Source organism: Littorina saxatilis, unplaced genomic scaffold (assembly GCF_037325665.1).
Source record: "Littorina saxatilis isolate snail1 unplaced genomic scaffold, US_GU_Lsax_2.0 scaffold_124, whole genome shotgun sequence".
Taxonomy (NCBI): Eukaryota; Metazoa; Mollusca; class Gastropoda; order Littorinimorpha; family Littorinidae; genus Littorina; species Littorina saxatilis.
The window spans coordinates 163,580-176,205 of record NW_027126204.1 but is presented as its reverse complement, the minus strand read 5'-3'; the positions used below and the strand labels follow the sequence as shown (position 1 = coordinate 176,205).

The following is a 12,626-nucleotide window of genomic DNA, read 5'->3' as shown; positions in this document are numbered from 1 at the left end:
TTTGTTGGGGTAGAATTTCTGAGACTACAGCAATCATGCTCGCGGAAGTAGACGACGTCACGGTTGTTTTTACGTCAATGCAACGTGACGTCATCCCCTCTCGGGGGCATTTCTCTCGTGCGCGTGGTGTGTGTGTGTGCGTGTTTATGTGCACAAGTGTGTGTGTGTGTGTGTGTGTGTGTGTGTGCGTAGTTGTGTGGATGTGGGTGTGCGTGTGTGCATGTGTGTATGTGAGTGTGTGTGTGTGTGTGGGTGTGTGTGTGTGTGGGGGAGAGAGAGTGTGTGTGAGAGAGAGAGAGTGTGTGTGTGTGAGAGAGAGAGAGGGCAGGGGAGAGATAGAGCGAGAGAGAGAGAGAGAGAGAGAGAGAGAGAGAGAGAGAGAGAGAGAGAGAGAGAGAGAGAGAGAGAGAGAGAGAGAGAGAGAGGGCGGGGGAGAAATAGAGCGGGAGAGAGAGAGAGAGAGATTCAGATTCAGATTCAAAACTTTAATACAAAGGGATAAAGGTTTTAGGCAATGCCTAATCTTCCAATCTGTCCCTTTTAGACATACATGACATTATACATTACAATTATATATTTATATAACATGTATTGAACAGCCAAACGAATAACTAATTAACTAAGAATTTGTAATCAGGTTAAAAGTAACAAAACACTAGTTATAATAACGTGGTTCATTGATTAATAAAATGATGATTAAGATGTTATGCAGTAACAGTTATGATTTTAAAGCGTAGGGAGAGAATTATTTTTGACAAAGATATTTTCGAACATTTTTTTTAAAAGATGAAAGGGTTTGACATGTTTTTCAGTACATTGGAAGTAAGAGAGAGAGAGAGAGGGAGAGAGAGAGAGAGGTGATTTGTTCTTTGCGGGGGGGGGGGGGGGGGGGGTATGCAGTGCCTAATTGGCATTGCCCTTCTACTTATGTGTAAAAAAAACGTGTTTGGGATTGTGTTAATATGACATATTACATCTAGCAAACATATTTGTACGATTCGAACATGTTAAATCCGCTTCTTTGCGCGAATTTAGCGCTTAACGCACACACAGAATGATACAGAACCGTGCACCTACTGGGAACAGAAGCGTACACTACGTGTTTTGAAGAGGGGTACAGAAGCGTACACCAACATTTGCAGGTACTCTCAGAAATGGCCTTACTGTGCCACAGTTCGTCATAGTACACATAAACCCAAATAACAGAATAAAGGGGAGATATTGTACAATATTATGAATCAGAATGTAAAATTATTTAGGCTAGTGTGGTGCAGGGAAAGGCAAATATTGTCGAATTTGAATCCATAACGCCGCATTTACGACCACAAAACGTACTCCCGGAAAGGCATAAATACGAATATTTTGTAAGATAGCTGCATTGAGGAGTATCTATACATTTATTTTTATGTGACTCGTAATCGATTTACTTGTAATTTAGCCCCCAAACATGTATTTCATGCAGCAACTTACCTACGTCTGAGGACAAAATTGCTGCGAAACCCAGCGAAGAAGGCGATATGCCCTAAAACGGGCGTACACCTTCCTCCGGCGTGAGAGCATTCAAAACAATTTCATTCGGCACATTCACGGTGTCAACTGATTCCAGCTATATGGTTTGTACAACAAATGTTTCCGTTCATGCAATCTAATTTTGGCACTTGGTTGAAGAAATAATTATGTTGCGGTAAGTCTTGTGGGCAGCGCACATTCATGATATTGCAAGAAAAAGGTAGTAGATTTATTGAGCTATGTGTACAATAATTGCCAAGGTACAAGTCAACCTCGTGGACCACATTGTTAACGTGGGTTAACATTGCATGATTTTTCAACATATTCTTGTTTTTCTCGCTCTCTAATCAAAACCTACGCCTGAATTGCACATGAGCACCAAAAACATAACCTTTATTGGATGTGTGGTTTAAAGGCACAGTGCAGCTCACGGCCGTCGTTTTGCGTTTTTGTTGCAGCTGAGTGCATTTACAGTTCAAAAATCTTCCTATGGTAGTAAAACAAACCCAAAACTACCCAACGACGACATCTGTGAAGCTCGACAGTTTCTTGTTCACGCGAGTGCATAAAATAACCTAGTTATTACGTGGTGTTTGGTCGGAGTTCGATTCAACTGAGTGATTCCGGCCTCCATTTTGTTTTACACAAACTCATGATGACGTCTGACATAGTTTGCTAGACGTGTCTTATTGTGCATGATGTGGTGATCTACCTGATCTAAATTTAGATCCAAAAATAGGTCAAGACCAGCCGGGTCCAAGTACGAAATTAATTCGTAAAAAAATCGCAGTTCTTGACTCTTTGGGTGCAAGTCAATGAAACTTGGTAGTTCTTCTAACGGATAGCTGCCTGAGGTATGACTAAAAGTCCCAGGGGGTCCGTGCACCTGGATTTGACAAGTTCAGTACCTTTAATGGTCGTCTGATAGCACAACGTACGCCTGCGAGTGATACTGAACCTATGAGAACCCTTAAATGTTGTGTATTTGCGTTCGTACTGATTTTGACAAACTAGGAGTCCGTTCGTACCACTTTCATCAAATTGTTTCAGTTCGGACGCTTTTAAGTAATGTACTGTGTTTGGTGACAAATCTTTTGGGGGTGTTTTGATAACATCACAGGTAGATTTGTGCAGTTTTGCTTGTTTTGCAGCACCTCAACTGAGATTGTGTAAATAATTGGCATGTACTTGCTCATACCGGGTGACCCCTCCAAAATGACACCCACAAACATGCTAATAACTTCTACAACTGTTGACCGAATAACTTATTATTCCCCCCTCTGCTTCTTTACCTCTGCAAACTTGTAGGGGTAGTTATTTTTCGATAATGACCCAGCAACCAAACAAATAACGACCCAGCAACAGCTTGAATCCTCGATAGTGCAATGGGTTGAGAAGTTGTTCTGTTTCGGTACTACTTTTTGCGACTGAAAAGTTCCGAACGCTCTAATGTACGAAGTATACATCTCTGGAGCAAACAATACAAACATACCGCATTTAAATTAACAACTACAGGCCTGAACACATGAATCTCCATATAAAATCCATGAGTTCGGTTGTTTTCTGAATCTAGATCTGCCGTGCTCAAACCGTTCATCACAAGCAATTTCCCAAGGCAAGTAACTCATACTTTGTCTAGCGACAAGAGTAGTTCCCCTTCTTTTCACTCAGTTTCTTCGACAACAGACTGCAATCCGACGGTCAGTGTTCAACAATATTTCATTTAATAAACAGATCACACGCAACCAAATGCACACATCGCATCAATTTAAACAACATAAAGCGGTTTCATACACTATTTTCCCCAGAAAACTGAACTTCATACAGTTTTTAACGTTGGAACACGGGTGCAAAAGTTCGTCTGCTAGTCCCATTTGAAGAAAGAACATTATCCTAAGCGATACCAAAACATATATAGAACACACAATATCTGCCTTTGCCGCCACAGCAGAATAACAGCATATCTGTGTACTTGATTTTAGTCCAAAATAGGAAAACTGACAAGAAGTGTTAACAGAATGGAATGATTTTCACGGAACTATACAACCGCGCATTAATCGCGGATCGCCTGCGCAGGTTGACTGGTAGAGTGAATAGGATTCAATCAAACTTTCGCAAAAAAAACTCCTCTTTTCTTTGAATAACTGAAGAAAGGAGGAATAAAGAGGTTACACACCTCGTCTCAGTGATTATAAAAAATAATGGTCTCAGTTCGCGGTCATGAATAAGCTCGCTAAAGCTCGCATTTTTCATGATCCGCTAACTTCGACCATTAGTTTTATTAATCACTGAGACTCGGCGTGTAACCTCTACATATTTAGTGTTCAATAACTCCAGCTTATGCATGACCATTGTGTTGATTAAATGGTCTGAATGTTGTGCCATTTCAAAAACAGTTTCGAATTTCGGGGATCGACTCAACAGTACGAGGTTTTAAATTGAGCGGTAGCTAAACTAACCCGATTCACGCCCTCCAGATTGTTACTTCTCGGGTAAGTCGAATGACCTAATATACCATAGCCAACATTAGACAGTCGTTGACTTTAATACAGCAATTACAGACAGCATCAGGGCAATTTACATGGGGGAATGCGTTCATGTCATTGATGAATTTTGCGAGCTATTTCGCAAGTGTAACTTTACAACAACTATCCGGCTTCATAGTTGTTGTGCATGAACTTCAGTGTGTTCACGACCATTCCACAAAGTTTCCAGTCTGTAGGTAAAATGGTCCGACTTTTTTCGTCTCTCCAAAATGTGTTCCAAATTACACCTCCGAAATTGTCAATGACACCAACGCTTTCGTGTCTTGGGATTGCCTTGAACCTAGCTGTAACTGCTTTCTGGGGGGTGGAGGGGGTGTTTTTGTATACTCAGACATTAAACAAATCAAAAAGGTAAAAGTCTGAAGGATTTAGATCAGGTAAGTATGGCTACCTCCAAATGTCAAACCTCTTTCTGTTGAACAAATACAAAATCAAAGAGACTGCCAACGTTCCAAAATTCATAATAAAAAAACCAAGAAAGGTATGTTGTTGGAACGTTGTTATTGACAAAATTACGTTTGTAAATGAAAATTGTGATTGCAACGTAATTATGTTAATAACAACGTTCCAACAACTTACCTTTCTTGTTTTTTAATTCTCTTTCTGTTGAGTCGACCCCCGAATTCGGAAACTGTTTTGAAATCGCACAACAGTCATTTAATTTACTGCGTGGAAAGGCCATGCATAGGCTGAAGTTAATGTATATAAAATATGAAGCATTTGGTCAACATATGTAAAAGTTATTTGCTTTTTTGTCGGTGGCATTTTTTTGGGAGTCACCCTATACCATGCCAGTTGCCTGTACTAATCGCGAACAGAAATTAGGCATAACCATGCATATTTATCTCGAAAGTGCAAAGAAATCATGATTTTCTAGGCTCTACCAGTCCCCTTTTTTGATTCCTTTTTTTATATCACAAAACGTCTATTTTGGTTTTCTCTTGTGTGGCACATCTAAACATGTAAGAAATATAGAATACATTATATTATCAAGTTCACATTAATTCACATCTTTGAACTTAATCAAAATTGGACGAGGACATATTTATCAGAGTTGTTGCTTTTCAGCCAGATTAAAGGCAGAGATTGCTTTTGCACCAGACAAGCCACAGTCGCATGTCATTGTTGATTTCTAAATGCTATCTTATTCTGCTAATTTCGTTTTTTCAATCGTACTTGTATTGTAAAAGGCGATCGCGCGAGTGTTGGTGTGTTGGGGGTGGGGAGGAGGAGGGAGGGAGTGGGCAGGTGCATGTGAGTGCGTGTTTTAGTGTCCTGTGCTTTGTACATACGCATCGTTACATTGTGTTCGTATTTTTCGTATGTTTTTAGACTGATTCTCTTCTTTAGTTTCCTCTCATTTTTTGTTACATTTAGTCAAGTTCTGACTAAATGTTTTAACATAGACTGGGAATCGAGACAAGCTGCCATACAGTATTATGAGTTGATGCTAATATGCTGATTGCTAGCAAATTATAACAGACATGTCGAGAGAAAAAGATATCAAGCATGAGCCTTTTAGTTGCAAACAGACAGCATATTAGAAATAACGGTTTTATTACCGTTTAATTCGACCAAGAGAAATTTCGAAGCGACCCCGCGAATTAGACAGAACAGCCGCAATGGGAACTTGAGCGCACCTACCTAATTATGCCTGTGAGTCAAAGAATTCTCGTGACCTGGGTCAGCCAATCAGAGTAACACACCTGACGTAATGAATATTCACAGGTCAAATGCGTTTGACACACAACAATCTCACAAGATAAACCATGTTGAACATGCGTTTCGGTTGCTTCGCTTTTTCTTGTTGAACAGAGAGCAACAGATTTTAGACCGACTCCAGAGGGATTGGAAATGACGTAAAGATACATTTGACGTATAGCGAGGGACGCAATTTCATTTGATTTTTCCGAACTTTGATAATTCAGATTTCAAGTGAGCGGGTCTGCATTGCACACTCAGAAGATGGGCGGTGCCTTGCTGTTCCGTAAAGCACCCACCGACAAAACGCGCTTTTCGGTATTTTTTAGATAAAGAAAGTATTATCTGACAGCATTTGAAGTGTCATTCTTTAGAATCAATCACGCTGATAATTATGGTTGATTTAAATTTTTACTTTGTCTTGCTAAATTTTAGCTTGATAAACAAAACGGGTCCCTGCCTGAACGTTATAACATTTAGAGGGTCACCTAAAATCCGTCTTGATTGGTCAAAAAGCCATATGGGGCACTGAATTGGTAATAAACGGCGCTACCGACCTTTTTGTCGTGTGTATGTGTGTGTGTGTGTGTGTGTGTGTGTGTGTGTGTGTGTGTGTGTGTGTGTGTGTGTGTGTGTGTGTGTGTGTGTGTGTGTGTGTGTGTGTGTGTGTGTGAAACACACATTACTTGTATTGGGGGAATGTTTCTCCTTGATCTAGTGAAGGTGTACGAACTGAAGCGCTAATTGTACTATCAGAGACATGTTCATTTGTACCAGCTGAATCAAAGCGTATGAGCTGAACCGGGATGTTGTCAGAAAAACCGGTACAGTCCTAAAGCCATGGATTTCTATAAACTTCTGTTCGAGCAAAATGTATAAACAAGCAATGTTTTTAGTGCTCGTGTGCAATTTAGGGGTTGGTTTCGATAGCAGGGCGAGAAAAACAAGAAAACGTAGAGCAATGTTATTGTTGTATAATAGCAGCGCTGGGCCCGTCATTCTAGCGCTAACAAAAACGAATGGAACGCTTTCAAAATCTGTGTGTGTCACCTCACATGGAACATCGTCAACAACAAAAATAAAATGAAATAAATACTGGTTTCAATAAGGCCTTAAGAAGCTTCTTTGGCTTAAATAAACTATAACTACAGCCCTCAAGCTTTTTATGGGCAAGTTTATATTTTCATTTATTTTCTTTGTTTTTGATTGGTTTCTTGGGTTTCTTGTTGTGTTTCAAATAATTTTCTAATCGAACTGAAACAAATAAATATGATGTACATTGGAAATAATCTTAAAGTTAAACGCACAGCTAGTTGTATAAGAGAATAAATGTATGTACATAATTATGATAGAATATTGATGTATGAATTGAAGAAATGTATAAGAACACAAGAATGTATGAATGACAAAGAACAAATGTTTATTTTTGAATGTTTTATGTATGTTTTATTACGGACACAAAAGCTCAGCAATGCAATTTCTCTTTTAGAGATTAATAGAGTTATTGTATTGTATTGTATTGTATTGTATCATGTTGTTTTGAAGTAGAGGTCTTTATACAAGGATTCACGTTGTCTCTTCACTGGTCCACACTAGGCACCCAGACACCTAATATGGAAGAGTTGTGCATGTTTCTGTATTTACTTTTTGTTAAATGTCTGTAAAAGTTAAGTCACACTAAATTGGACTAATCAAGAGAGAATAACTACCAAGCACACAATGAAACTTCCTAAGGAGAAACAAGCAAGTTATCAGTATGAAAGTGAAACAAGTCGCGTAAGGCGAAAATACAACATTTAGTCAAGTAGCTGTCGAACTCACAGAATGAAACTGAACGCAACGCAACGCAGCAAGACCGTATACTCGTAGCATCGTCACTCCACCGCCCGTGGCAAAGGCAGTGCACGTGGAATTGACAAGAAGAGCGGGGTATTCGTTGCGCTGAGAAGGATAGCACGCTTTTCTGTACCTCTCTTCGTTTTAACTTTCTGAGCGTGTTTTTAATCCAAACATATCATATCTATATGTTTTTGGAATCAGGAACCGACAAGGAATAAGATGAAAGTGTTTTTAAATTGATTTCGAAAAAAAAAATTGGATAATAATTTTTATATATTTAATTTTCAGAGCTTGTTGTTAATCCAAATATAACATATTTATATGTTTTTGAAATCAGCAAATGATGGAGAATAAGATGAACGTAAATTTGGATCGTTTTATAAAAAAAATAATTTTTTTACAATTTTCAGATTTCTTTCTTTAGTTGGTGTTTAACGTCGTTTTCAACCACGAAGGTTATATCGCGACGAGGGAAAGGGGGGAGATGGGATAGGGGAAAGGGGGGAGATGGGATAGAGCCACTTGTTAATTGTTTCTTGTTCACAAAAGCCCTAATCAAAAAATTGCTCCAGGGGCTTGCAACGTAGTACAATATATGACCTTACTGGGAGAATGCAAGTTTCCAGCACAAAGGACTAAACATTTCTTACATACTGCTTGACTAAAATCTTTACAAACATTGACTATATTCTATACAAGAACCACTTAACAAGGGTAATAAGTGAAGAATTTTATGGGTGAGAAAAGGAAAGTAAAAGGACTTTGGGGAGGCAGAAATAAAGAAACAAGAAAAAAAATCCTAATTAGGTTCACGGCATCGAGAGTGATGCGACCTTCTCTCAGAAGTTAGTAGAGAAGGCTCCCCCATCCACCAACCGGGGGACGCGCCTCTACGCCAATTAGGGGGCGCGAGGATTTTCAGATTTTTAATGACCAAAGTCATTAATTAATTTTTAAGCCACCAAGCTGAAATGCAATACCGAAGTCCGGGCTTTGTCGAAGATTACTTGACCAAAATTTCAACCAATTTGGTTGAAAAATGAGGGCGTGACAGTGCCGCCTCAACTTTCACAAAAAGCCGGATATGACGTCATCAAAGACATTTATCAAAAAAATGAAAACAAAGTCTGAGGATATCATACCCAGGAACTCTCATGTCAAATTGCATAAAGATCGGCCCAGTAGTTTAGTCTGAATCGCTCTACACACACACACACACAGACAGACACACACACACACACACACACGCACATACACCACGACCCTCGTCTCGATTCCCCCCTCTATGTTAAAACATTTAGTCAAAACTTGACTAAATGTAAAAACTGGTCCATATCCGGGGCCCTTCCCCTGCACAGTACTACCGCCGTGTTCTTATGTCAGACCCAAACAAAGCCTTTTGATCTTGCGATGCAGTATTATTTTATATACCCAGATTCATCAAAGCAATTAATAATGACTTTTTAAAAATTAAGTAATCAGAGAAAACTCTTAGTCTACACAGGAAGCAGTCAGGATGTTGATCTCGAGTATTTCTCTAAGTGGGGGAGCAGAACTGATTTAAAAAAAGGTACTGTGCATTTTTATATACAGATAACTTTAGAATAACACTTACATCCAATGTTGCCTGTGTACACAGCCGTGTAGCTGCCTGCAGCCCATTTGACGTCACAGTGAAACTTGTTCACTCCCTGATCATGACGTGTTAGAGTCTGTGAAGGCAGCGTCAGAGTTGTAACGTCATACTCTCCCTCTATAATGGTGCCGCCAGTGACACGTGACCAGGCGAGGCGACCTGCAGGCTGACCGAGGTTTGTGGTGCTGCACGTGCAGGTCAAGGTCGTGTTCTCAGCCACGATGTCCGGACAGCGGATGGTGGGGGACACTGGTCTCTCTGTGGTTACAGTCATCACAGAACAACAGCTACAAAAACAACAACGACGACTTCAACAATGACCGCGACCAAATGGAATACGCAAGACAGAAAGAAATAAAGAACGAAACAGAGAAAGAAAGGCATATAAGCAGACAGAGGGGAAGGGCACAATCTTAATCAGGAAAAAACCCACCTAAGAATCATAGGTTTTGTAACGTTCAATTCGTTACATTTTTAGTACGTCGACCCAGTGGTCTTTAAGGAAAATAGACAGACACGCATTTACATATACAGATAATTAACTTACCTAAGCATGCCGTTAGATCTCGCTTGCACTTTTTGTTACTAATATCTGTAGCAAACAACATACTTCAAACATCTTACACGATTGGCATAAACAACGAGTCAACCATATCGTAAAATCAAAACTTCTGTGAAATGTTTCTACGGTTTGAATGTTTGTCCATGCGTGGTACTGGCAATATAAGCGTATGTATTCATCAGCTCACGCAGTGTAACAGGCCCTTTAACGAGCCGTGTAGGACCGGGATAGACGTCAATCCTGAAGTAAAAGTCCTGTCTGCTGGTGATGCCGGACAGGAGACTGGTGAAGTCAGAGCTGAAGAAACAGGATCCCGTACGGTAGCTGGCGTTACTGTGGGGGCGGGGCGTGTAGCTAGCTGATTTCACTGAGGTTGGCTGGGAACTCTGTAGGAAGCAGAACAATCATGTTGTTTTGTGTTGTGTGTAGTTAAGTGTTTGCGAGTGCAATTACGTTACACGTAAACACTGTTTGTGAAAATGCCTCTGCCCATGCATTATCTGAATATTGATTCAAATATATCTCTTTATGTCTTTTTGTCAGCTTTTCTGTTTTTACTGCTGACTCTTAATCTGTATTTTTCGCTGCACATGCTCTTGTGTGTGTGTGTGTGTGTGTGTGTGTGTGTGTGTGTATGTGTGTGTGTGTGTGTGTGTGTGTGTGTGTGTGTGTGTGTGTGTGTGTGTGTGTGTGTGCGTGAGCGGGTGTGCGTGTGAGTTTGCGTGTGCGTTTGTGTGCGTGTGTGTGTGTGTATGTGTGTGTGTATGTATGTATCTGAGAGAGAGAGAGAGAGAGAGAGAGAGAGAGAAAGAGAGAGAGTGAGAGAGTGGAAGAGAGAGAGAGATAGAAAGAGAGAGAGAGAGAGAGAGAAAGTGGGAGAGAGAGAGAGAAAAAGTGTGCGCGTGTGTGTGTGTGTACGTGTGTGTTTGTGTGTATGTGTGTGTGTGTGTGTGTGTGTATGTGTGTGTCTGAGAGAGAGAGTAAAAGAGAGAGAGAGAGAGTAAGTGGGGGTGAGAGAAAGAAAAAGAGAGAGAGAGAGAGAGAGAGAGAGAGAGAGAGAGAGAGAGAGAGAGAGAGAGAGAGAGAGAGAGAGAGAGAGAGAGAGAGAGAGAGAGAGAGAGAGAGAGAGAGAGAGAAGAGAGAGAGAGAGTGAGACTGACAGACAGACACGACGACGGACATAAAGGCATATTTCGTGTTTCTTTTGTTAAAATTCGTTTGCTTCATGTTCGTTAACTTAAAATCATTACCTGAGTTGTACCTCTGAAGACCCGACATTCATAGTTGTTGCTGGAGGAGAAAGTCTTGGTGATGTTGCAGGATCCGTCAAATGTCCAGGATCCGCTTCTTGCTTCTACCCGACAGTTCTGAGCTGGCACCATTGCTGGGTCTGAGACAAATGAAACTTAGGCTGAGAGGAATGACTTTGAATGTGTTTGTTTTTGAAGCATATGCTATTACTTCCATCATTATGCACATGCAGTCAATCTGTTTTGGCAATTTGTTCTGTACTGTCATCCTCACAAATTAATGGCTTGAAAGTTCTTTGTGTTATCCAAAAAACCATACATACGTTTGCTGACAACAATAATACCGACCAGAGCAGGCAACTCTAAACTGTATGCATGGCTCTCTATCCTTAGCGGATTATGACTTTATTCAGTTATTCTGCAGAAAAGACAAATGCTGGAGAAAACCCGTTCTTTTCTGCAGCATTTCTGCATAATGTCATCTTTCGCCGAAGCAGCGTTTTTTTCTGCAGCAAAACATTTTACTGCAGTAACATTGAAATCAAGAATGCTGCAGTAAAACGGTGCTGTTGTTTTACTGCAGAAAACCTGTTTACATTTTTTCTGCAGCATTTTGTACTGGCTCTTGGCGGATTATGACATTATTCAGTTATTCTGCAGAAAAACAGAAATGCTGGAGAAAAACTGTCTTTTCTGCAGCATTTCTGCATAATGTCATCTTTCGCCGAAGCAACGTTTTTTACTGCAGTAAAACAGTTTTTCTGAAGCATAATGTTTACTTGGTTTTCTGCAGCATTATTGCGATTAACTTTTTCTTCAGAATAGTCTGTGACAGTTTTTCTGGAGAAAAACGAACGACCTTGTAAAGTAGCGTTTGTATTCGTCGCCCCCTGGGATAGTATAATAGTTTGTTCCGCAGTGTACCAATCAGAAGGCGTGTAGCATAAGGGCATTATATTCAACTTCACAATGGCGGCCGAACGTGAACAATTTCTGAAGCAAATCGAACACGAAGTGGACTACTGCGTTCGTCTGGGAAAATGTATGTTCTCGTATCTGCCCAAGTGCAGCACGCAGCTGTTCCAACGCCATTGTTTAATTTGAAACTTTGAACTTCCGGCGGAAAGGAAGTCAGACAGACAAAATACATTCGTATCACGCACAACTATTGGTAATTCTGGATGAGTCCATCTCTCGACAGAGGGGGGCTCGCGTGCTCCAACATTATAATGAGCCAGTACAAAATGCTGCAGAAAAGACAGTTTTTCTCCAGCATTTCTGTTTTTCTGCAGAATAACTGAATAATGCCAAAATGCTGAAAAAAACCATCACCGTTTTACTGACGCATTCTTGATTTCAATTTTACTGCAGTAAAACTGTTTTACTGCAGAAAAAAACGTTGCTCTCGCGAAAGATGACATTATGCAGAAATGCTGCAAAAACAAACAGTTTTTCTCCAGCATTTCTGTTTTTCTGCAGAATAACTGAATAAAGTCATAATCCGCAAAGGATAGCTCTCCGCAGACGCTCCACCTGGAGGGTACCGGGAGCACACTTGTAATATTTGAGCTTCATGTTATTGC

At 40.3% G+C, this 12,626-nt stretch overlaps 1 protein-coding gene across 1 annotated transcript in view; it reads right to left on the bottom strand.

The window, feature by feature from the left end:
* The window catches only part of LOC138954655 (uncharacterized), a 45,626-nt gene extending 33,854 nt beyond the window's left edge, over positions 1–11,772 (bottom strand). Inside the window, exons 1-3 of the mRNA XM_070326446.1 lie at positions 11,044–11,772; positions 9,981–10,179; positions 9,211–9,489 (exon numbers count right to left, since the gene is read on the bottom strand). Of these exons, the coding sequence (XP_070182547.1) occupies positions 9,211–9,489; positions 9,981–10,179; positions 11,044–11,175 (610 nt within the window). The 5' untranslated portion in view covers positions 11,176–11,772. The remainder of the gene's footprint in view (positions 1–9,210; positions 9,490–9,980; positions 10,180–11,043) is intronic.
* Between the last annotated feature and the right edge of the window lie 854 nt (positions 11,773–12,626).